This window comes from Pinus tabuliformis, chromosome 8 (genome assembly GCF_031772625.1).
Source record: "Pinus tabuliformis cultivar Carrire ecotype Pingquan chromosome 8, CPIR1, whole genome shotgun sequence".
Taxonomy (NCBI): domain Eukaryota; kingdom Viridiplantae; phylum Streptophyta; class Pinopsida; order Pinales; family Pinaceae; genus Pinus; species Pinus tabuliformis.
This window is the reverse complement of record NC_142294.1, coordinates 156,482,127-156,507,746: the sequence shown is the minus strand read 5'-3', so window position 1 is coordinate 156,507,746 and position 25,620 is coordinate 156,482,127. Positions and strand designations below refer to the sequence as shown.

General features: G+C 38.3%; 1 protein-coding gene across 1 annotated transcript in view; it reads right to left on the bottom strand.

The window, feature by feature from the left end:
• CYP97B3 (cytochrome P450, family 97, subfamily B, polypeptide 3) overlaps positions 1-25,620 on the bottom strand; it is a 374,464-nt gene that overhangs the window by 162,614 nt on the left and 186,230 nt on the right. Inside the window, exons 7-10 of the mRNA XM_089371882.1 lie at positions 24,549-24,596; positions 24,310-24,369; positions 24,015-24,101; positions 23,719-23,807 (exon numbers count right to left, since the gene is read on the bottom strand). Of these exons, the coding sequence (XP_089228008.1) occupies positions 23,719-23,807; positions 24,015-24,101; positions 24,310-24,369; positions 24,549-24,596 (284 nt within the window). The remainder of the gene's footprint in view (positions 1-23,718; positions 23,808-24,014; positions 24,102-24,309; positions 24,370-24,548; positions 24,597-25,620) is intronic.

Genomic DNA, 25,620 nt, shown 5'->3' with positions numbered 1-25,620 from the left:
TCCTTCTATGACAACTAAAGAAGATGGATATGCAAAATCTACCAAGCAGGTAGATCTCCCAGCTAGATTGAGAGATCAAGACTCACAGGAAGAACCTTGGAAGACAATTCCTCAAAGAAGATTTCCTCCCAGGTATCAACCTATCTTTTATGGTCATTTTTATTCATGTGGAAGGTTTGGACATAGAGCTGTAGAATGTCGCATGTATGTTTGGAATGAATATAATTCCAGGAGATCTCTCAAAAATGGATATTTCAGAACTCAGCAGAATATCAACAGATTTGATCATTTGAGAGATGATGTCGAATGTTACAAATGTAACAATTTTGGACACTTGGCCAAAGATTGCAAACTTGGAAGTTCTTCAAAGGAATTCTCACAAAATCAGAATGAACAAGTATGGAAAAGGAAGACTGAAAGGTGTGCTCTCGCTCTCAAGGCTCAAAGCAATAGAAACGTATGGTATGTTGACAGTGGTTGCTCAACGCATATCACTGGAGATAGAAATAAGTTCATATCATTGAAAGAAAAGAAGGATGGAACAGTATCTTTTGGAAATGACAGGTCTTCAAACGTCATAGCAGTAGGTATGGTCACCCTTGGAAGCAAAGATGCATTAGCAAAGGATGTGTTGTTGGTTGAAAATATGAATCACAATTTGCTCATTGTTGGACAGATGTGCAATCAAGGACACACGATGTTATTTAACTCGAATAAATGTGAAATCAAGAAAGCCAAGTTTGGTAAAATTGTGGCTACAGCAAGCAGAGCTCCAAGCGACATCTATATTTTGGATGAGACACCTAAAGCGTGTTTCTTGGCAAACGAAGACGAGAGTTAGTTATGGAACAAACGAATGGGACATATAAATTTCGACAATTTGGTCAAGATCAGCAAAAAGGAAGCAGTTAGAGAAATGCCGAAAATCTCAAAACCTACCAATACGATATGTGAATCTTGTCGGCACGGCAAACAGACAAAAGTTGATTTCAAGACAAAGGAACATTTTGCATCACGTCCACTGGAATTAATACATACTGATCTTTGTGGTCCTATGAGAACAAAAGGTTTAGACAGTGAATTATACTTTATGTTAATGATAGATGATTACACTGTTGAAGTTTCTAAGTTTACTTAGTTTAGAAACCCTTCATGCACTTTTTTATGATTTATTCCTACCTACTTGTTATTTTTCTTTAACAAGTTATTTACAAAGTAAATATTGAAAATAAACACCAGTGCATGCTCAACATGTTACAGAAGCAACTAAAAGAAACAAGAACAAACACACCACATGACACCATTAGTTTTGGACCAATGTCCCCGAAAAAACCCAATGCGGGAAAACCGATGCAGCTATCTGAGGGTTTTCTTATTAAGCAATATCAGAGTACAATCTGAGTGTCGAAACTGGCCTACCCAACAGAGAATTTCCTTAGCACCTATACCTCACAGTTTGAGAGAAATCTCCTGGCTGAAACCCCGGAAAACCCTTCCGGCAACTCCTCAGCACAAAATTGCTCCTGCAACCCCAGCGTCTGCCCAATCTGGACTATGTCAGCCCCTCTTTGTCTCACGCTAGCCTTGCATCAGCCTTTCTTGGCCTGCATCAGCCCCAGGAGACCCTACGTTAGCTCTGGGAGCCTCTGTGTCAACTGCGCTAGCCCCTCTAGTGCTCTGCGCAGCACTTGGCTGCCTCTGCGTGGCCCTGTTTAAGCCCTTGCTAGCTCTGCGTCACCCTCCTTGGCTGTTGTGCTGCTCTCCCGGCACAATCTTTGCCTTCTCTGTTCTTCTCTGTACTCAATGCCCCTCAGCTGCTCTCCCGATCACTGATTCTATCTCTCTTAGCAAACCCCACTCTAGAGAATAGAATGACTGATCATCTGGTGTGCTCTCCAAGTGACCCTCAAGCCTCCTCTTATACTTTTCCTGCTGACATCTCAACGGCCGAGATTAAGTCCCTAATCAACAGCTAAGATTAGATCTGGCTTGATCCATGTCTTTTGGACCACTCTAACACAGATTCATATTAATACACATTAATATTTTATTTTCCCTAAGTTTAGACTTAGGGACTCCATTAAAAATATTAATTATTTTAACATCTCATGATCTGTTTAGAATCTGCCCAAACCCTTTCTGGGTATTGGAGATCTCATGTGCACCAACCTCTCCACCAAACTTCGTGGCTAGAGCACATCCGATGCTACCCCAAATCAACATACACCAAAATGACAATCGTTAGTTTCCAGAAGAAAAAGTCTAAGGCATTCGCGCAAAAGAAAGGCTTATAGATACTACAATCTAAGGCAAAAAAAAATAGTAGAAAGTATAAATGTTACTTTTGATGAAGACAATGTTCTAAAGGATAACAATCAGAGCGTCTCTTCAAGCAAATCTGAGGGGCTTGAGGTAGAATCGGTCAAGGATGAAGAAGAAGCTCCAGAACAAGACCAATCAAATAAGGAAACACTAGTCAACCAAGAAGAAATAAGAAATGATCAGCAAGATGTACAAGAAGTTTCTCCAAAAGGTTCAAAAGAATGGTATCAAAAGAATCATCCGTCAAATCAGATCATCGGCAACATAAATGAAGGAATTGGAACCAGAAGAAGTCGACAACTTCGTTCATCACAGCAAGCCCATCTTGCCCTTTTAGCAACTTTTGAGCCTAACAATTTTGAGGAAGCTAGTCAAAATGAACACTGGGTAGCAGCTATGAATGAAGAACTGGATCAAATTGAGAAGAACAACACTTGGGAATATGTTCCACAAACAAAGGATAAAAATGTTATTGGAACTAAATGGGTCTTCAGAAACAAATTGAATGAGGACGGACGGGTTACCAGGATTAAGCAAGATTTGTTGGCATTATGAGACAAGTGTCGTCCTTGATGGCAAATCAAGGAGATGACAGATCATAGTGCAGCAGGTCAGCAACAAGGATTTGATGATCAAACTACAAGAATGAAGAGAAAATATATATACGCAGTTTCAGTGAAGCGAAGCCGCATATACACGTGGGTTATACGTTTCAAAGGCACGTATGCGTATACACGCACTTTCATGCAAGGAAAAGCGCGTATATGTTGGAGAACTTACCTTTGGTCCGTGGTAGTTAGTACTTGGTATTTGAACCTATGGTTTTGGACCATGGTACCTCGTCAGACGTGTTGATCCCAAGTATTGGGTCCGTGGTATTGGTTTGTTATGGTTTTGGACCATGGTATTGAGCAAGGCCTAAGACTATAAAAAGAGAAGAAGATCATTAGGCAAAGGCATCCGAAAAGTCTTGAATATCTGAGGAAGTATGAGATCCAGTATGCAGGTTATGGGCTGATGATGCATTGCTTGATCTGAGCTAAGGAGGGATCTCACCGGTGGATGGAGAACAAGATCTAAGGATAGATCGGGATCAAATGGTTTGAAATGAACTATCTCTATATGATTGATTATGTTTATTCTAGATCTGTATACTGACGCATGTAATGATCTGAACTGGGTATAACTTAAGTTTGAAATCGCTGCAAGTCATGATTGAATATTTATAGATTTGTATGCGGGTTGGCTTTGAAAGTGCGTATGTACGCAGGTTGAGTTCATTGTAGTAGCGTATACCTTTTGAGCTATGATATTTGAAGTTACAGGTGGTTCTGGTTGTTGAAGGGTTCTGATGACAGTTTAAAGGTGTCAGTATTCTGCATATCTTGTTTGGTTGATTGTGTTTAGCTTCAGTATTGATGGATGAGAACTAATATTGGATCAGGATCATAATGACTCATATTTATGAGATCTGATGGACTAGATCTGGGTGCTAACACATATATTATCCTTGTATATGTAATGATCTAGTTATATCTGAAGTCAGGAAGTGCAGTGAAGTTATTAATGACATATACGCTGGTTCACCTTGATGAAGTTGCGTATACACGCAGGTTCGGCACTTCCAAGTAGCGTATGCACTCTGATGCATAATTTTGATGGTACAGTTGGTTCTGATTGTTGTTGCAGAGTTCTGTTGTCTGCTCTGTGTTCTGGTGACTGTGTTGTTGACAGGGTTTCAGTGTTTCAGAGATTCAGAGATTGATGATGCTAGTATTGATTGTTTTGTGCTTCAATGATATTTATGGGTCCAGTATGAAAATTTGATGAAACGTGGCCTTCAGATTATAGTGTTGTGCTTCAGGAGTATCCAGTCTGAAAATGTATGAAATGTGGTCCCTGGAGGGTGAAAGGAGATTGTAGGCCGGCGCCTACGTACTAGTACATCAACTAGTACAAGAGCAAAGGGGTTAGTAGCTCCCTTCCGGTAGCAGCTGGAGAACGAGTGAAGATTGGAGCATTCAGTAGGCAGGCACCTACGTACTAGTAAATGGATCAGCTAGTACAAGAGCTAAGGGGGTTGTAGCTCCCATCCAGGAGAGTCTGGAAAACGAGAAAGGGTTGTAGCCCTCTGCAGGTAAAAGCCTGCGTACTGGTAAAGGACTGCACCAGTACAAAATATTGTAAAATGAAGTATCTTATTGAAAGAAGATAGAGATGACTTGCAGCAGGTGGTTTTCACCCACATTGGGTTTCCACCTTATATCATGGTGTTCATGTGTGCTTCTTGTGTGTGATGATCTGTTCTGTTTTATTGCACCTGCTTACTGTTCATATGGTTAATGAAGTTCTGATGCTCTAACTAAAGATCAACATTTAATGGATTAACTGAATCATAGGTATTTTGGATATACGCTAGTTGCTTTAGACACAGTTGCGTATACACGCGGGTTCCTTTGAATGAAGTAGCGTATACATATCTAAGTATGGAAATGAAAAAGTTTTATTGATCTGATAATACTGATTCACCCCCCCCCCCCTCCCCTCTCAGTATTATTCCCAACAAGATTAGTCTGCAAAGGATATGCACAAGTTGAAGGAATCGATTTTGAAGAAACATTTGCTCTTGCTTCCAGAATGGAAGCTATCAGGATGTTTCTCGCTTATGCATGCTTGAGAAAAATCAAGGTCTACCAAATGGATGTTAAGTCAACCTTTCTAAATGGTGAATTGGAAGAAGAAGTTTACATTGAACAACCTGAAGGTTTTCTGCTCACTGACAAAGAAAACTACGTTTTCATATTAAAGAAGGCATTATATGGTCTCAAGCAAGCTCCTAGGGCTTGGTATGATCGTCTTGATAGGTATCTACATCAACAAGGATTCAAGAAAGGAAGCGCTGATAGCAATCTCTATGTGAAAGTGGATCAAGATAACCTAACGATTATTGAGGTATATGTGGATGATATAATCTTTGGAAGTAATGATGACAGATTAAGTAAAGACTTTGCCACAAAAATGCAAAGTGAGTTTGAAATGTCTATGCTTGGCGAGTTGACATACTTTTTGGGGCTTTAGATTTCTCAGCAGGATAAAGGAATATTCATATATCAAACCAAGTACATCAAGGAAATGCTCAAAAAATTCCAGATGGAAGATTGCAAGCCAGTCCTTACCCCCATGATAATAGGTTGCAAGTTAAGCTTAGAAGATTCATCAAGAGATGTTGACCAAAGATTGTATAGATCCATGATTGGTAGTCTCCGATATGTGACAACCTCCCGGCCTGAAGTGATGCAGGCAGTTGCACAAGTAGCAAGATTCCAAGCAGCACCAAAAGAATCTCATATTATTGCCGTCAAAAGAATTCTTCGATATCTTAAGGGCATAGTGGAATATGGTCTATGGTATCCCAAAGGAAATGATTTGGTTATCCAAGCTTATACAGATGCAAATTGGGCAGGAAGTGTTGATGATCGTAAGAGTACCAGTGGAGCAGCATTCTATCTAGGTGGTTGTCTTGTTTCATGGTTAAGTAAAAAGCAGTCTTCAATCTCGTTATCCACAGCAGAAGCAGAATATATCGCGGCAGTAGCTTGTTGTACACAAGTTCTCTGGATGAACCCAATTTTGCAAGATCTTCAAGTCAAGTTTGATGAGCCTATTCCCATGTTTTGTGATAACACCAGCGCCATCAGTATCTCCAAGAATCCTATGATGCATTCCAAAATGAAGCACATTCCGATTAAATATCATTTCGTTAGAGAGAAAGTCGCCAAAAGGAATATCAAGCTTGAATATGTTGGCACAAAGGAACAAATTGCTAATATCTTTACCAAACCATTACCTCGTGAAACATTTGAGTATCTTCGTCAAAAGCTTGGGATTCTCCCAAGTTTTCATTAGACTCTTTCTCTTATCTACTTGAGTAAAAAGGTGGAGTGGAGGTGTGTACAAGTTCGCGGGATCACTGTTTGTCAGGGGGAGTTACTCTTTGCCATTGATGACAAAGGGGGAGAGAAGGTAGTAGGAAGAGGTGTCATGATCGCAGGGGGAGTTCTTGTGTGCCATCAATGTCAAAGGGGGAGATTGTTGATCAATGGTTGTCATTGATATCAACCCAAGCAGCACCAGGAGCTACGCCGATCTTGCATGGGCATTTTGACTTGACAACTCATATTATTTTGCATCAAATAACTTCTCGATGGATTCTACTCGTCGAAATGTTTCCGTTGATATAAGGTACGCCTCCCAGTTCTTCACGGTTTGAGAGTTATTTGTGTTTGAAGTCGGAAACCCCCATCAGTGGGCTAAAACCCCAGGGGTTGAGACATGGCCTTGTTCCCCAACGGTTGTCAATATATGACAGGGATTCTCATCGTAATCTCACCTCGTATAAGTTGAATAAATTGAAAATCCAAAGATATTAAACCAATCATTGACTTTACTCTCGTATAAGACCATATGCACTAAGACAATCATTGATTTCAATTTTTTAGTGGAACTGAAAATTTTTCTAGAAAAATATTAATAAGGGGTAGTAATTAATTAAATTAAGGATATATTATTATTAAAGTACTAAGTATTAATAAAAAAATTATTATTAAAGTATGTATTTTATTTTATTTTTTAACCACATGGTGAATCGGTAACTGCCAGGCCTAATCTAAGGGAATCCGCCCCTCTAGCTGCCACCACAGCAAGTCATTGTACTTTGTATTTATTAATAATCACTAAGTTATTAAAGTATGAGACCTTTGGATCAATGTGGAAAAAGTCAAAGTCGGGATTAAATCGGCAAGGGTCCAGAAGTTGAAAAAGTCGTTAAAGTTGGGAGTTTTTTTAAAAAGTCGGCAAAAAGTCAGCAAAATTCAAAAAATTCAAAAATTTTCATTTTTTTTTAAATCCCGACTTTTTCAATAAAATCCCGATTTTTTCAAAAAAATAAAAAATAAAAAAACGTTAAAGAAACTACCTCATTCACGATTTTTTGGAAAATGTCATGATTTAATCCCGACTTTTTCCACACTGCGGATAACATGACACATTTCAAATAATTTTTTTATTTTCTTTAAATTTCTAACATGCCTCCCTAACGTCTACCTCATAAAGTTCTCTAACGTTCATATTATACTAGCCCCTCCAAGGTTTATAAATAAGGTATACTACCTGTTGACCACTACTGGTCAACTTCCCATGCAGTACACCCTCTTTTCTTGGCAGAAAGGGGTAGCACCTGAACGACGTGTCCGTGCCAGCCTACAGTCATCAGCAGCTTGAGGATTTCAATTGTAAACCCAGTCTGCATATATGAATTGTAAATAATCTAAGCAGACATGAGTCAATGTATGTAATTTGCCTAGGTGGACCTAACTTTCTGTTGATAATCTACGTCCCGGAAGGTTTTTTGTCTCACCGATCCACGGATCGGCAGAGTTTTCCTTCAAACCTGACCCCAAAGCCGGGATGGATTTCGTCATCAGAAAGTTTGGTAGAGTCTTATATGTTAGTCTGCTGGATTATAGTTGTGTCGCAGAACTGGGTGTTCTATGAGGGTCTGTGTTAAGTGGGTTCATCCCTTTGAGATGTAAATTGTAAAAAATCATGATGTAATGTGTCCTGAGGGTTGAGAAATGTTTTAAATCCCCTCGTGAGTCCTAAGTCCTAGGTCCTAGGTGATGTTTCCAATGGCTTAGTTCGATGATCCATTTAAAAAAATGAAATAAAATAATAAACATTTAAAAATTTAATAAAGAATAATAATAAAAGATTAAAAATTTAAAAATTTAAAATGAAATAAATAAAAAAAAAAATAATAAAAATTCAAAAATTCAAAAAATAATAATAAAAAACAATTTTAAAATTTTAAAAATAATAATAAAAAATTAATTGAATAAATCGACGCATGAGATCAAGAGATGTCTTGATCCTCATCAACGGTCGAGATCATTTTTACATGGATCAATCGAACTAGCCGTTGGAGCATTTCCTTTAAATAGGGTGCTAGAAGTCATTTTCAGATTCATTCGATCTATGAGTCAGTACTGAAAAAGCTCTCGTGTAATCTGATTTTCTGGTTAATAAAAGAAGACTTTGGGGTCCAAATTGTGCTGGTGTTACTCTCTGGAATTGCTGTGAGATCTTAAAATTTTCTGCATTATTTCGGATTTCAGCCATTAATCATAGCTTGTTTTTTCTGAGTAGTGTGAGCACAGGTATCTTGTTCACCTGCTAGGGTTTGAAGGCTGCTAGGGTTTCTGAAATAATGGCAGGTATCTCCATTATTTACTGAGATCTAGCAGTTTTCCTTCTCTCTGTGCTGATGGTTGCTTGAGATGTGCAGGAAAACCTGTTGATAGAGAATATTGGTGGGCGTTTGGGGAAGTTCTAGGCTGAACCAGCCGACTCCCACAGGCTTTTCTGTGCAGAGCCTAGCTGATTTTGGCCCTGGGTTTATCAATTAAAATTTGTTTTCTGGTTTACATGAGAGATTTCTGAAGTATTATCTGATATTCTAAATATTTCCTGTCATTATTTGCTAAATCAGGCTGTCAAGGGGCCATATCTGTAATTTTATTTCTGGATCTAGGGTTTTACTGCAAATTTTTTTTTTTTTTTTTTTTTTTTTTTTTTAGAATCATCTCTTAAGGCACTGGTCTACTTCATTAATTAAATCCATCAAGTGCTTTTATATCGTATCTCGTGTCTCCCAACCAACTGGTCGACAGTTGGTCTTCATCATCCCACAGGGACTACCCCCCTTAGCCGCGGGAGACAGGCTTAAACGGAGGGATCGGGGATCAGAGTGACAGCCCCCGGTCTGAGCGTTGTCGTGTCAATTTGCGCGACAACATTTTTTGGCGCCGTTGCCGGGGAAAGAGTTCTTCTGTCCTTGGTTCTTACATTTCAAGCTTTTCTGTGTCTAACTTCTTGTTCAAGTGGCGACTCCACTTCCTATATTATCTGCAAGAGTGTACACTAGAAGACATCCAAGCAGTCTGTGCAACCCCACTCCTGATCCTGAGAAGGTTTACAGGGTGCGATCACACAAACTTGCTTCTCGTACACTCCTTGCAAATCTTGGACAAGAAGCCCTTTCCGATATCCATCTGCTCTTTAAAGGTCAAGTTAGGCGCAGCATCATGAGTCTGTACGCCCCTTGTGATTTTTCTAACATTCCTGGATCTCCCAATGCTATTCCATCTGTTGGGTTAGACAAATTGCCTAATTTTCATGGAGACAATGCCATTACTGTTAATTCCCACTTGCGAGATTTCAATATATGGATGGCTAAGTATGCTAGATCTCCTGATTTTGATCATGAAGATGTCAGGATGTCTCTTTTTGTCTTGACTCTAGCAGGTGATGCTTATGACTGGTTCACAGAAAAACCTCCAAATACATTTAACTCTTTACAATCAATCATAAATTCATTTAGAGAAAGATATGGAGATAAGAGAGAGGGAAGACATCTTGTAAGAGCTCTTACTCTGATAAAAAAGAGAGAGGATGAAACTGTTGAAGAATTTAATAGAAGGTTTAATGGTATTATTAAAGAATTACCTCAAGACTATAAACCTACAGATAAAACTCTCCTAGATTTTTACATTGATGCCTTCAGTCCTGAACCATCTTATGAGTTAAGGCGTGCTAAACTCACTGATTATCGAGATTGCCAAGCCTTAGCTATAGAGCTTGAAAAGGACAAGGCAGCTTCTGGGAAATCTGAAATCCCAGGTTTTGATAGGGCTGCTACGAAACTAAAGGAACCTAAGGGAAAAGCAGTCCAGGAGCCAGAAAGTGAGCTTGTTCTTAAGTTGCTTCAAAAAATTGAAACTATGGAAATCAATCATAATAAGGAGATAAACACTTTGCAGAATAGATTGATTCAGATGGAAAGAACGCAATCGCAAAATTTTCAGCCTCGAAATAATAATAACAGAAATAATAATTGGCAAAGAAGGGGTCAATCTAGTGAGCAGAGACCCCCTAACCCGCTTACTAATCTGGTAGATGATGCTCCTCCTTACTGTCGTGCTTGCGACACTTTTCACGAAGAGTCCTCTTGTCCCACTATCAGAAGACTCTTGGATAATGGAATGCTTGGGACAGGTGAGCAAATAAACGTAGTAGGGAGCAAGTTTCCTGTGCCCATGAATGACTGGATAGAGGTTAAGGAAAGGAGCTATGATGTTGTGAACCCTCAATCTGCTTTTAGTATAAATAACCTTGAAAACGAAGATGACATTTTGGCCAGGTTATATGGTGAGAAACCCTCTCCTGAGAAAATTTTAGAAATTGCTAGAGATAGGGGTTTGACATACCAAAGAAGGGATAAAGATCAGAGCGGAAATCAAATTCCTCCTCGAACTTTAAACCCTGGTATAAACTCTGGAATAGATGTCGATTTGGGTAGTTGGTTTAATAATGCTAAAATTTGGGTTCCCGTATCTGAGATCGCTAAGATCCCTTCCCAAAGAGACAAGTTACTAAAGGCAATTCAGGGTCCTCAAGTCAACACTTCTCAGCAGAAGATTCGCGAGGTTGACTATCATGATGCTCCTATTTATTTGCAAAGCGTAGATGCTGATAACAAAGATCATCAACCCTTCTTTATCACCTTATTAGTCAACGGGTATAAATTGAATAACTGCATGTTGGATTCAGGCGCATCTGCTTGTGTTATGACTAAAAGGGTCATGGAACAACTTAACTTAAGAGTTTCTAGACCCTACTATAATATATGTGCTATGGATTCCAAGAAAATCGAAGTACATGGTTTAATCAAGGATTTACAAGTTCACCTTTCAGTTTACCCGGACCTCATGGTTGTTATGGATATCGTTGTCGTCGATGTCCCTGATGCTTGGGGTATGCTGTTATCTAGAAAGTGGGCCTCTGATCTAGGAGGAAGCATTCAGATGAATTGGTCATATGCTATGATTCCTTCTCCTAGCGGTGATGGTTTTGTTAGGCTAAATAGAGAGCCCGAGAGGAAATTTCATGTTGAAAATCCTAAGAAGCCTCATAATGAAATAATTAGGGAGCAATCTGACATCGGGAACTATTCTATCATGTCTAATTTCATAATTCCTCCCGATGATAAGGTAAAAAATCTTAAAGATGAAGTCTGGTATATGTACTTCGATGGTGCGTTCTCTAGTCATGGTAAGGGTGCGGGAGTAGTGCTTAAATCTCCCCTTGGTCACATATTAAAGTTTGCCTATCGTTTAGAATTTGAAGCAACCAACAATGTCGCTGAGTACGAAGCTATATTGTTGGGTCTTGAATTGGCCAAAGCTTTAAGGATTAAATTGCTTAGCATCAAGGGGGATTCCGATCTGGTTATCATGCAACTTAAAAACAAATTCACATGTAGAAATCAGAGATTAAGAAACTATCGAAATGCTGTGTGGGATACTATGGAGCACTTCGATGCCCTTAACCTTGAAGCAATCCCTCGAGAACAAAATAGTTTGGCAGATGAGCTTGCCATAGCTGCTACCACTTTCCAGTTGTCTGACGAGTTAATTAACGATAAAATTAAAATGGAAGTAATATTCAGACCATCTGTTCCAGACAACTCAGAGCATTGGCAAGTTTTTAATGATGAAAAACAAGTCTTTCGTTTTCTCAATAGTTTGGATGAGTTTGAAGATTTTCGGGTAATTTCTCAGGAGGATGGATCTTTAAATCATGAACATATCATAAATCCTACTCCTAGAAATGTGGTTGCCTTGGAGCAACATTTTGATCGGCATGATGCCACAAAGCTTAGAGAAGAAAACAAGATGGACCCAGGCGAGTACCTCGAAATCAACATTGGTACTTCTGAAAATCCGAAAATTGTTAAAATTGGTAAAGGTACTAGTTTGGAGGAAAGGAAAAAGTTAACTGATTTACTTCATGAATATAGAGATGTTTTAGCTTTTTCCTATGATGAATTAAAAGGCTATAGGGAAGATGTTATGGAGCATACTATTCCTTTAAAGGACGAGAATGCTAAACCCTTTCGGCAGAAACTTAGGCAAATTAATCCGAAATTAGCCCCCTTGGTCCAGAAAGAGCTTGCTAAGATGCTTTCAGCAGGGATCATCGCTCAAACTAGGCATTCGACATGGTGTTCGAATTTGGTGATTGTTAGAAAAAAGAACGGTTCAATAAGACTTTGTGTCGATTTTAGAAACCTTAATCTGGCATGCAAAAAGGATAATTACCCTTTACCAAACATGGAAACTTTGTTGCAAAGAGTAACTGGGTCTGGAATGATGTCATTGCTAGATGGCTTTTCTGGGTACAATCAAGTTTGGGTTAAAAAGGAAGATCGACACAAGACCACATTCACAACACCATGGGGCACTTTTGAATACATTAGAATGCCATTTGGGTTGACAAACGCTGGGGCTACTTTCCAGAGGGCCATGGATTATGCCTTCAAAGGGTTAATCGGGAAAATCATCGAAATTTACCAAGACGATCTTACTGTTTTCTCTAAAGATGGTATCAGCCATATAGATCATCTTAGGAAGGTTTTTGATAGATGCAGAGAATATGGAATTTCTTTGAATCCGGCTAAATCTGTCTTTGGGGTAACTGAAGGGAAACTTTTGGGTCATATCATTTCTAAGGAAGGAGTCAAGGTCGATCCTGAACGAGTTGAAGCAATTCAAAAGATTCCTCTCCCGCATAACCTCAAGTCCCTTCAGTCTTTCCTTGGAAAGATAAATTTTATTAGAAGATTCATCCCGAATTATGCAGAAATAGCTAAGCCTATTCAAAGTCTTCTGAAGAAAGATGTGAAATTTGTCTGGCAGGAAGAAGGCAAAAGGGCTTTCCAAGAAATCAAGTCTGCTATTGCGAAAGCTCCTGTCCTTGTTAGTCCTGATTATTCCAAAGATTTCATGATTTTTTCTTTTGCTTCTGAGGATACCATTGCCGGTGTCTTGCTCCAAAAGAATAAAGATGGTCACGAGCAGCCTATTGCTTTCATGAGTAGAGCACTTCAAAACTCCGAATTGAAGTACAATACCATGGAAAAGCAGGCTTATGCCTTGGTCAAGTCTCTTAAGCATTTTAAAACTTATGTGGGTTATTCTAAGATCATTGCTTTCGTCCCACATTCTGCGGTTAAAGACATATTGACTCAAACTGATTGCTTAGGGACTCGTGCTAGGTGGGTTACTAAGATACAGGAGTATGATTTAGAAATTAGACCCACCAGGCTGATCAAAGGCCAAGGTTTAGCTCAAATGTTAACTGAAAGTAATGAAAAAACTCTTGGTTTGTTCTGCCTTGACGATCTATCTTCGCCAGAGTTGAGAAGATTAGCTGAGCATGAATGGTATAAGGACATAATTTACTACTTAACCAATCTTGCATGTCCTAACCATTTAGTCGCTCATAAGAGAAGGGCTCTTAGACTAAAAGCCACTAAGTACTGCCTTATGAAGGATGGCCTTGGATGGAGAAATCCTGAGGGCATAGTGCTTAGGTGTGTTGACGATGTTGAGTCAAAAAGATTAATCTCCGATTTTCATTCAGGATTTTGTGGTGGTCATTATGCCGCTAGAACTACCGCCCACAAAATCCTGAGAGCTGGCTATTACTGGCCTTCGATTTTTTCTGATGTGCACAAGTATGTTAGAACGTGTCAAGCCTGTCAACTGTTCACTGGGAAGCAGAAGCTTGCTGCCTTTCCTCTACAGCCTGTTATCGTAGAGGCACCTTTTCAGCATTGGGGTCTGGACTTCATAGGGAAGTTCCATGAAAATTCTAGCAATGGCTACTCATGGATTTTAACTGCTACCGATTATTTCACTAAATGGGTCGAAGCCATTCCTGCTAAGAATGCCACTGAAAAGGTGATTATGGATTTCATTGAGAATAACATCATTACTAGATTTGGTGTCCCCGCTAAGATCACTACAGACAATGCCAAGGCTTTTAGTTCTTCAGAGTTTACATCTTTTTGCTTCAAATATGGCATTGTCTTATCTCATTCGTCGAATTACTATCCTCAGGGTAATGGTTTAGCTGAATCAAGTAATAAAAATCTCATAACCATTATCAAGAAGATAGTAGGAGATAACAAGAAGTCTTGGGACAGCAAAATCAAGTATGCTTTGTGGGCAGACAGAATTACTAAGAAGAAGTCTACTGGTAAATCTCCCTTTGAATTAGTTTATGGCTTGGATGTTACCTTACCTGTGCACCTAAAATTGCCAGCATATCAGCTTCTCCAAAATTTTTCCACCAATAAGGATGTTGTTCAGAATAGGATAGATCAGATTGTGGAATTAGATGAGGCTCGTCGGACAGCTTTTGAGGCTATATGTAAAAATCAATCTAATATTAAGAAAAGCTTTGATAAATGCTCTCGATCTAGATCTTTGCAGGTTGGAGATATGGTTTTACTCTGGGATCGCAAAAATGAAAAGCCGGGAAAACATAAGAAGTTTGATAGTTTGTGGCTGGGACCATACATCATCAGAGATATAGCTGGGCCAAACTCATTCTACTTGAGCAGATTGGATGGCGAACCACTTGATCTACCAGTGAACGGCCAAATGCTCAAGCTGTTCTTCAGAGATGATATCTGATGCCATGGGGCATCTTCTGTATTGTATTTCTATCCCTACTCCTTGTCTTTTCAGCATGTCATTTCTGTTTTTAGGATTAGATTTACTTTTCATGTTATTAGTTAGTTAATAAATGAAGAGCTTTTATCTTTCCTGTGCTTAATGTATATGATGATTTTGGACGGACGCTACTTATATTTTGTTGTGTGTTGCATGGATGCAGATTCTGGATTCTCACATTCCTACAGAGCAGCAACGTGTCCCCAAGTAGAGCCAGATGTTGACCACTACTGGTCAACTTCCCATGCAGTACACCCTCTTTTCTTGGCAGAAAGGGGTAGCACCTGAACGACGTGTCCGTGCCAGCCTACAGTCATCAGCAGCTTGAGGATTTCAATTGTAAACCCAGTCTGCATATATGAATTGTAAATAATCTAAGCAGACATGAGTCAATGTATGTAATTTGCCTAGGTGGACCTAACTTTCTGTTGATAATCTACGTCCCGGAAGGTTTTTTGTCTCACCGATCCACGGATCGGCAGAGTTTTCCTTCAAACCTGACCCCAAAGCCGGGATGGATTTCGTCATCAGAAAGTTTGGGAGAGTCTTATATGTTAGTCTGCTGGATTATAGTTGTGTCGCAGAACTGGGTGTTCTATGAGGGTCTGTGTTAAGTGGGTTCATCCCTTTGAGATGTAAATTGTAAAAAATCATGATGTAATGTGTCCTGAGGGTTGAGAAATGTTTTAAATCCCCTCGTGAGTCCTAAGTCCTAGGTCCTAGGTGATGTTTCCAATGGCTTAGTTCGATGATCCATTTAAAAAATGAAATAAAATAATAAACATTTAAAAATTTAATAAAGAATAATAATAAAAGATTAAAAATTTAAAAATTTAAAATGAAATAAATAAATAAAAAAATAATAAAAATTCAAAAATTCAAAAAATAATAATAAAAAACAATTTTAAAATTTTAAAAATAATAATAAAAAATTAATTGAATAAATCGACGGATGAGATCAAGAGATGTCTTGATCCTCATCAACGGTCGAGATCATTTTTACATGGATCAATCGAACTAGCCGTTGGAGCATTTCCTTTAAATAGGGTGCTAGAAGTCATTTTCAGATTCATTCGATCTATGAGTCAGTACTGAAAAAGCTCTCGTGTAATCTGATTTTCTGGTTAATAAAAGAAGACTTTGGGGTCCAAATTGTGCTGGTGTTACTCTCTGGAATTGCTGTGAGATCTTAAAATTTTCTGCATTATTTCGGATTTCAGCCATTAATCATAGCTTGTTTTTTCTGAGTAGTGTGAGCACAGGTATCTTGTTCACCTGCTAGGGTTTGAAGGCTGCTAGGGTTTCTGAAATAATGGCAGGTATCTCCATTATTTACTGAGATCTAGCAGTTTTCCTTCTCTCTGTGCTGATGGTTGCTTGAGATGTGCAGGAAAACCTGTTGATAGAGAATATTGGTGGGCGTTTGGGGAAGTTCTAGGCTGAACCAGCCGACTCCCACAGGCTTTTCTGTGCAGAGCCTAGCTGATTTTGGCCCTGGGTTTATCAATTAAAATTTGTTTTCTGGTTTACATGAGAGATTTCTGAAGTATTATCTGATATTCTAAATATTTCCTGTCATTATTTGCTAAATCAGGCTGTCAAGGGGCCATATCTGTAATTTTATTTCTGGATCTAGGGTTTTACTGCAATTTTTTTTTTTTTTTTTTTAGAATCATCTCTTAAGGCACTGGTCTACTTCATTAATTAAATCCATCAAGTGCTTTTATATCGTATCTCGTGTCTCCCAACCAACTGGTCGACAGTTGGTCTTCATCATCCCACAGGGACTACCCCCCTTAGCCGCGGGAGACAGGCTTAAACGGAGGGATCGGGGATCAGAGTGACAGCCCCCGGTCTGAGCGTTGTCGTGTCAATTTGCGCGACAACACTACCCTCTCCAAAAATACAATGATTAACGTATTATCTTGAGAAGCATTCATTCTGAAATTTTCGGTTACCCTAGAGCTAATAACGCAGACATTATAATAGGGAATGGTTTGGGTTTGTTGGGGTTTAGCTGCTCTTTTTATTACGGAACCTTTTCGTGTAGGATCCAAGCTCGAGAATAGCATGTTTTAGCGTTGAAGTCTGATCCATTGAAACGAAGGTTCAGAAAGCAGATTTGCATTCGGACCTGTAATTTAAGTTAAGACACAATTACACAAGTCTGAATTCGTTATCTATTGTAGGAGATCAAGTTTTGAATTTCAGAACTGTAGTCTATGCTTTAAAAAGGTTTTATTACCTCGAATCCTTGTGAATAAATTGATCTTCGGTGCAAGTTTATGATATTTCTTGTCACCATTCAGAGGCATACTCAACAGTCATTAATGTTCAGGTAAGACCATAATATTTTCGAGCTTATTTCATTTGTGCTATCTCTGAATTTTGTCAAGTTTTGGATTAGTACTTTTCATTATGTTCAGAGTTAGTCTATCTGTGATAAATCTGGTTAGGGCTTGCTTCAAGATTTGGTTTTAGGTCTGATTAAGGAATGTATTTTGAGCTATCACCTTGAAGTTCTGTTGTAACTTTTAGACCCCTTGCTAGGGTACAAACTGTAGTCTTTTAGAGATAATTTTAAGACTAATGAACAGTTCGAGTAGGTCTATTTAGGAATGTGTCAGATCTTGTTCATGTTTAGTATAGTGTCATGTAAGTTTAGGTCTGTCTAGTGGGTAAAGTTTCAAGATCATCTAGAAGAGTGAGTTCTGATACAAGTCCTAAGCATCATTAAAATCTCGAAGGCATCAAGCAAGGTTCAAGTAAATATTGCAATGCTCATTTGTTTATTGTATCAAATTGATTATATATCTCTAGTTGCAGGTGGAAGACCAGGTTGAGTATTCCAGGTATGTTCATGTTTGCTGTTGCAATATTATTATTACAGTCATTCTAGATTTTTGCACTAACTCTCCATTGTAGGCAGAGGTAAGTTAAAGGGTATTTTGTTTTTCCTTTTGGGATTGGGTTTCGCTGGGAAAATTTGCATGCAGGTAGAAGAAGATTCAAGGACAGCATCAAGCAAGCATTCAAGAGCTGAAGTATCAAATTAAAGGAAGCATTGCAGCGGGACATCCTTTGAAGACATGACAGCCATCCGTATATTGTGAAGAAGTGTCAAGGCCAAGAGTCATCATCGTAAAGTTGTAAAAGAGTCATTTGTAAAAGTGTCATCATTGGAAGAGTCATTATTGTAAAAGAGTCAATCTGCCTAGAGTCGAAAAGGCATTGTTGGGAGGTATAGGAGTCTCTGTTGGGATGATGTCATGGCTAGGTTGCAGGTCATAGCGTGATTGGGTGTTTAGTGAAAATCATTGTAATATCATTGTAACGTGGATCATTGTCCCTGGTACGGGAGTCCACACTTTTGTATTTACTTTTTTCTTTATAGGGTGGCAAAGATGTGCTAGGCAGGTGCATGAAATCGCCTATAGGTTGGACCCTGTGAACACTTCAGGGTGGTAGGTTGGTCTAGGGTGTTGGGGCATCCATTCAGTTGATTACTAAAGAAACCAGGGCGTTGGGGCGTCCTTCCAATGGGAGCTGGAGAAGAATGTTTTTCTAGAATTCTAAGAAGTTGTTGCTTTCATTTTAGTTGGGGCTCAAGATTAAAGAATTTATTACAAAAGCATTCGGTGATTTTTGACCCGGAGGCGGTTTTCCACCTAAAATTTTTGTGCCTATTGTGTTCTTTTATTCACTGTTATTACTGCATAAACATTAATAATAATTGAAAATTAACTATTGCTCTGAAAAGATTTAAAAGTGCTAATTCCTAAGGAATATTGATTCACCCCCCCCCCCCCCCCCCCCTCTCAGTATTTCCAACAACAAACCTAAAACCTTGTCAATGAATTCCACCCTAGCTTTGGGGTTTAAGTTGGAAGAAATGTTCTGCCGATTATTCGTGTTTAAAAACACACCTAATGCGGTGAGGTTAAAAAACCTCCTAGGATGAAATTCATCGACAAAATCAGAGGCTTACCTAGGTGTTGTTACAAAATTAAATGGTCATACTAGTCATATACATTACAACTTGCAGAATTTGGCTTTACAATGATACAACAATTTGTTGGCTGACGATTCTGAACTTTGAAAACTTGTGTATACTGCTTCCTTGGACTTGTGAGAAAATGAGTGCAACAACACCCATAGAGATGACCTGAGGCACCCAAAGCTAGCCTTTGGACACATGGAGATGCTTTCATGCTTGATTTGAGGACCCTTCCTCAAATTGAGGTAGATCATGATGCTCAAAGACTCATGCAACCTTCCATTCCACATTTGGAGCATTTAGAGCCCCAAAAGGGCATGATGTCATGCTGATTGAGGGCTAATGGCTCACATGTGTGGGCAATTATTGCCATATTTTATTTGTTGAGCTATTGGGTTTCCTTGTAACTAATTTTATTTTGTGTCTACTCAATATTAAACTTGTTTTAGGGGCTTCTAGTTGAATCAATGGAAGTGATAGGCTCCTACAAAAGGAGGATCACTGCATTCATTTTCCATCATCACTCTTGTGGATTTCAACTTCTCTAAAAGAGCTCAACTTAACCTCTTGTAATTTCGCTACTTGTGAAGATGTGATCTTATGTGGAGTTTTTGTTATTGTAGACTAGGTTGTTTATTGGAGACATCTTTTTGGGATTGAAAGAAGGCATTTCCTTGGAAAATTTGTGAGTATTTATTGCATATCTTTTATTTTTTTACATGTAATGGAATATTGCTATGGTTTTCTATTGTTCCTTCTCTAAATGCAATTTTTTATTGGAAAGTCTTAGTAAATTGTTGCATGTTTAATCTATTTTCCTTGGAACTAGAAGACCTATTAGAGAGCATTTCTTCTAGTTAGTTTCTCCCCTCATAAAAAGAGGGCTAGGGTTTGGAAATGAAAACTAGGGTTTCCCCCTTACTCCATGCATGAATTTGATATTTGTATGGTTTAAACCCCTAAGACTCCATCACCCAAGTAGGGAACGGCACTGGAATCCCATTGATGATCAAATTCATTAAACTCTTACATTTTTCCTCTTTCTTTAACTTTTCAACCCTTCAAGGCAAGCCACTAGTGCTAGGGCACAGGTTGAATTCAACTAAGGCTTGAGCCATTGAGGCATTGGAGCTAATTTGGCATTTTTTCACCTTGCTTGACCTCACAAACTGAAAATTTTGTTCATGGTAGAAATTGTCTCATCAGGGATGACATCATCAACATTAGGCAATTTAGTGCCCTGATAAACCATAGTTCTATACAAGGCTTCACCTTAGGGCCTGTTGAAGGTTTACCATCTCCTATTGTTCATCATACCTTTAAGTAAACCTTTTCTTTGTGCTTGTCTACCTAGACGCACTATTATTGAACCATATCTTGAAACGCTAAGCCTCTAGCACTATTTTCTTTGCTTAGTTTATGGTACGTTGCTCCTTGACGTAAAGAATTATGACCTAATACAATTAAGAAGTACCTTGCTTAAGCCATCCACATACATCACATTGAACTAATTGACTTAGAACATCCTTTAGGTGATACATATTGGGAAGCCTCCTATGTGGTGAAATTCCACTAAAGAGCAAGAGGTGGAGTGTTAAGGTGACAGTGGCAACCAATTCATTTGTAATGCCCATAAATTGGAAAACAGGAAACATGTAAATACTCATAAACTGGAAAACAGGAAGCATGAAAACTTAATTTGCACTTACCTGAACTGCTAGCTGATCCCGTGCAGTTGACGATACTGTTCCCGTGCAGTTGACGATACTGTTGATGTTGAGCTCCAATTACCCAGGGAGACCAATTCCGCCCAGCCTGATTGAGCAGAGGCTGGCTACTCAATCCAGCAAGCTTCTCACAGAAGCCCACTGTCCCCCGTGCCCAGAACCTCAGACGGATTAAAGCTCTTCCAATAGCAAATCTCTCTCACTGCTGAATTCCTCCTCTGGTTTCACTGCTGAATTTCTCCCCCCCTTCTCCGTTCATAATCCCGGTTTTAACCACGGGCCTGGCGGTGGCCGCCCTCCAGCATGCAACCACCGCCTTCCCTTGTCCCGACACGTCTTCTACGCATTGCGGTTCTCTCCCTGCTGTCTTGTGCGCTCTGATATATATCTTGTTGGAATTAAACGTCCCCCTTGTATAAGGGTCCTTGTTTTATATAATTTAGTTTTATAAAGTTAACTTATATTTTACAAAGTTTAATTTATAATTATATTTTATAAAGTTAATTTATATATTTTGTAAAGATTAATATATATATATATATATATTTTATGAAGTTTAGAATTATATTTTATAAAGTTTAAAAAAAAAAAATGATATTTATAAAACTTAAATAAATTTATTATTTAAAATTCATCACATTTGTTTTATTATAAAGTTTGAAACTTTATATAGTGGATTAGTTTAGACCGGCCGTTACATCATTCTTGTACCTTGTGAGGCCTACTAGATTTTTGAGACAACATTTCCCATTTGATCATCATTGATGTAGTACTAGTAAGTACTAACTAGTAGTATGATTGAATTTGTATCATGTAAAGATTCTAGTTTCTAAATTCTAGCAAAATTTTAAACTTTGTTTCTACATTTCATTTGTGTATGTGTAATTTGTTAATATACATATGTGTGTGTGCGCGTGAATTACCAGAAAACAAAAACAATCAATTTTTTTGGGGTTATAAGGTAGCCCAAACTATCTAGAGCAGATTATTGTTCTTTATTAATTGTGCCTCCCTATGATGGCATAGACTCATCTTTATGGATATCTGGATGATTAAACAGATAAGAAAATCCATATGGGATACTATTATATTAATAGGCATTTTATTTCTATGGAAAACGTGCACGGTAAATGGGGTGTTGAATTTTATACAAGGTGAGCAGTAGAAAACAATTTTTTGATCTGATAATTACTACCTAGTGATCTTCAATCGATTTGTCTCATGCCACTGATATCATTGAGCAATTATACACATAAAATATCAACAACAAATGCAGGGGAAACAGTAAAGATCATAGAAAGACAGCCATGAACAACAAACAAAATATTTTTACCCTCGAAAACCCAACCTTGGGAGAAAACCCAACAACTTTTATTTAGGAGAAATTATTCTTTAGCAACGTTTACAAATCCAATTTGTCTAAAAATGTGTGCCAAGTACAAATCCAAATACCAGTCAAAACCTGGTCAAAGTAGTAGCAAGTCAACACTGGTCTAACCAACCAAAATGCTTAGATGTCAACGCTAGTCAAACATTCAGCCTGTGGTCAATCTTCGGCCCTGCGACTCCTGCAGTCAGATTCCTACACACGTGCGGCCCTTCTAAAGCTCGATCAACTTGGTCAAACTCAGCCCAAAACAGCTCAGTTAGCTCAGGTCAAACTCAATCAAATGGAGAGAGAAACAACTCAGTCAAACAGTCAACTCATCCTCCTTTTCTCCACACGTGCAGTTGTCCAAGAGACCTCAAAAAGATGAAGAAGAAACTCACTTGCTTGGTGGAGAAAATGAGATGTCACATCATCTATATATACTAGTTGAATGGGGGTAAATTAACCCAAGGGACACACCCTTTCATGAGTTGGGCCAACTTGGTGCCCCAAAAATAAATTTTAATTTTAATTTTCTTAGGCCGACTTGAAGACCTCTTTGGCATGCAAGAATACCTCTCGACGCTACACAAATATCAACATGGAGGAATACACCACTTTATATAGGGACATTGCTACATCCAAATCCAATCTAATAGTGAAGTTTGCAACCAAGATAGAAGATTTTAGGAAAGATATTGATTATCTTGAAGTTGGAGCCAAAGCAAACATCCTTTTTGTCTTTTATTACATAGGGACGATGAATGGATGTGCCTTTTCTTTGGCCAAAAATGGATGAATTTATGATGTAATTGTCGATTTTTGTAGCTCAGGCAAGTACTTCTAGCCTTGTTACTTGACTAGAAGGACTTGCGTTTTACCCATTTAGGAGCTTGCATACATGTTGATTGCATGTGACATGGGGAGTTTGCATTTTGATTGCATGCGACATGTGGAGTGTGCAAGTGGGTTGCTTGCTAAATGTGGAGTTGCATGCATGCAGATGTGTTGCATGTGACATGCATAAGATACGCATATAAAGCAAGCTAAATTTATGATTGATATTTGAATTCATGTAAAGAAAGCTAAAGATAAGAAAGTTAACTAAGGTTAACTTATCTTCAGTTAACATGACGAGCTACTTTTGGTCGTCGATCTTAGCTTAGAAAAGTTATAAATTGAGCCCAAGGGTTGAGGCAAAGACACAACAATAGCACAAGGTTGAGAGCCGCATCTCAGTGAGCATGTACTAGGTCTGAGAGAGTGTAAAGGGGCTGGAGATCCAGATCTGCAAGAGAGAGCATATCTGCTGGATCAGATCCAAAGTATTGTAATCTATATTTACTCAGTTGGGACATTATCCAAGAACTGAAGCCCAAGTAAGTTCTAAGTTTCATTAATGATGAACTGATTTGTTGGGCAGAAACCTGTTTGTGATTCATGTGATTCAGATCATTAATTGTGTCTGCTAAATATTTCATTAAGAATCTAGCTATGTGTTTGTTCCGTAATTTATTGCTTGGAATTAAATACCAGGTGTTGGGTTCTGGAAAATCTAACAGTAACCTGTTTTGCACAATAGCAAAATATTAGATGTGTTGTTCAAAATAAAGTAAAACATGCAACTACCATATCAATTTGTAAAAGGAAGTTTCGAAGACTCACTGCAGTTTTTTAATACATTCATAAGTTGGATTTCTTTGGGCAAGTACCGTGTCGACTTCAGCTTGAGCCTTTACCAATTTGTCTGGATTCTGTATGTAAAAAGTCAAAAACTATTATTTCAGAGCATCAAAGACAGGCATAGCACTCTCGAATGAATTCCATTATTATTCAAATATTTCATTAATTAGTCTTTATCCAGACTATCAAACTTAAGGCTAATAAATTCATCATAGTTATCGGAAATTTTCTGGTGAATTTAACAACTATGTCACAATCAATAGTTAAATGTTACATACTTGTGCAAGCATAAACACAGCCCATGTAAGTACTGCTGCTGTAGTTTCATGCCCAGCAATTAACATTGTCATTAGATCATCTCTAAGCTGAACAAATAAAAATTAGGCTTTCAAATACTAGAAATCATATATATATGAACTCACTAAAAGATCAACTACTAAAATATGTGCTAAATTAAAATTAACTGCATTGTCTTTCTGAACATTCAAAATTCAAAATGAAGTTTGTAACAAGAACATCTCCATGTATTCTCATGATATTATACATGTGACTGAAATTACAAGAAATGCTTGCCTGTCTATTGTCAACATCTTCTCCCTTCATATCAACTAGAAATCTGAGCAAACTTGCATCCTGTCTCAATTTAATTAAATCACAACTTTACTAGTTTGAAATCAATCCATCAAGGTTTTCATAATCGGTTCTTTTGCAGCTAAAAAATATTTAGAACAGCACGGACAGTTCATATCATATTGTATCAATGTAAAACCAGATATTCACTCACCAAAATAAAAGGAGTTAACACAACTTACTTTCACTTTAGAGTAATCTCTTCCTTGAAGAGCCTCAATATCGTCTTCCTGCATTTTAGATTTCAAACCAAAAATTGTATCAATTACTAGAATTCATTCTAACAATTGAATGCAAATTTATTTCTCAAAAGATGTTTTTTTTCCAAAGGGATCCATCAGAGGATCAAGAGGTAGAGAAATTAAATTAAATCAAATCAAATTATATCAATGTCTACTCAGGACAATTAAATGGCTAATAGGACTGTAAAAATAATACACAATATTGAAAGAGAAGGAAGTGCATTAATCATCTCCAGTACAAAATGGAAATAATGGGGAAGGGGCAATTAAGCAAAATGTGTGGTCTGAAACAATAGGCAAATGGGAATGTAGGCAGAAAACAGAGTTATTTATAGAGAAAATAACTATGAGCACCCCACTGATCCCAACATTTAACTCTCACTGAGGTTTTTGTTTATCTGCCAGGAGGAACCCCCGTCCCCACAGCACCATTCCTCTCCCACCCTGACTGGTTGAAACTTGAATATGAAGTGAAAGTGTATCAGAGCTAAAGTGATTATTCAGCACTTGGGCATCCCCTTTAGCATACGGGTTTCTCTTGCAGATCAATGGAGGTGGATTGTGAGCAAATTTGATAAAAACACTTCTAGTTTGGTCTCTTCTTGACTTGCCACTTGTTGTGGGCATAACAGTTATGGACAAAATTTTAGCAGCATTCTATTACTGTTTGTTTCTTTTCAAAGTGACTTACAAAGGTTTAGAACATGTGCTCTGGAGTTTTCTCTGGTGAAAGCAATACAGGGTGACAGGGTTGCCTCTGGTGGCTTGGGACATTTGTACCTTACCTTATGTTCAAAAGGGTGTGAACCTTCCTAATGTCCAAGCCCAGAGGATAGCCCTTGCAGGAAAATGGGTCATGAAGGCAGTGGAAGAGGATACTCCATGGCAAAGCTAAGTGCATCATCAAATTCAATAGGCTCATCATATTCGAGTGACTAAATACCCATTTTAGCTGACATTATTGGTAATGCAAAAGTCTTTGTGATCTTGGGTTTGGTTCCATTCAAGAGGA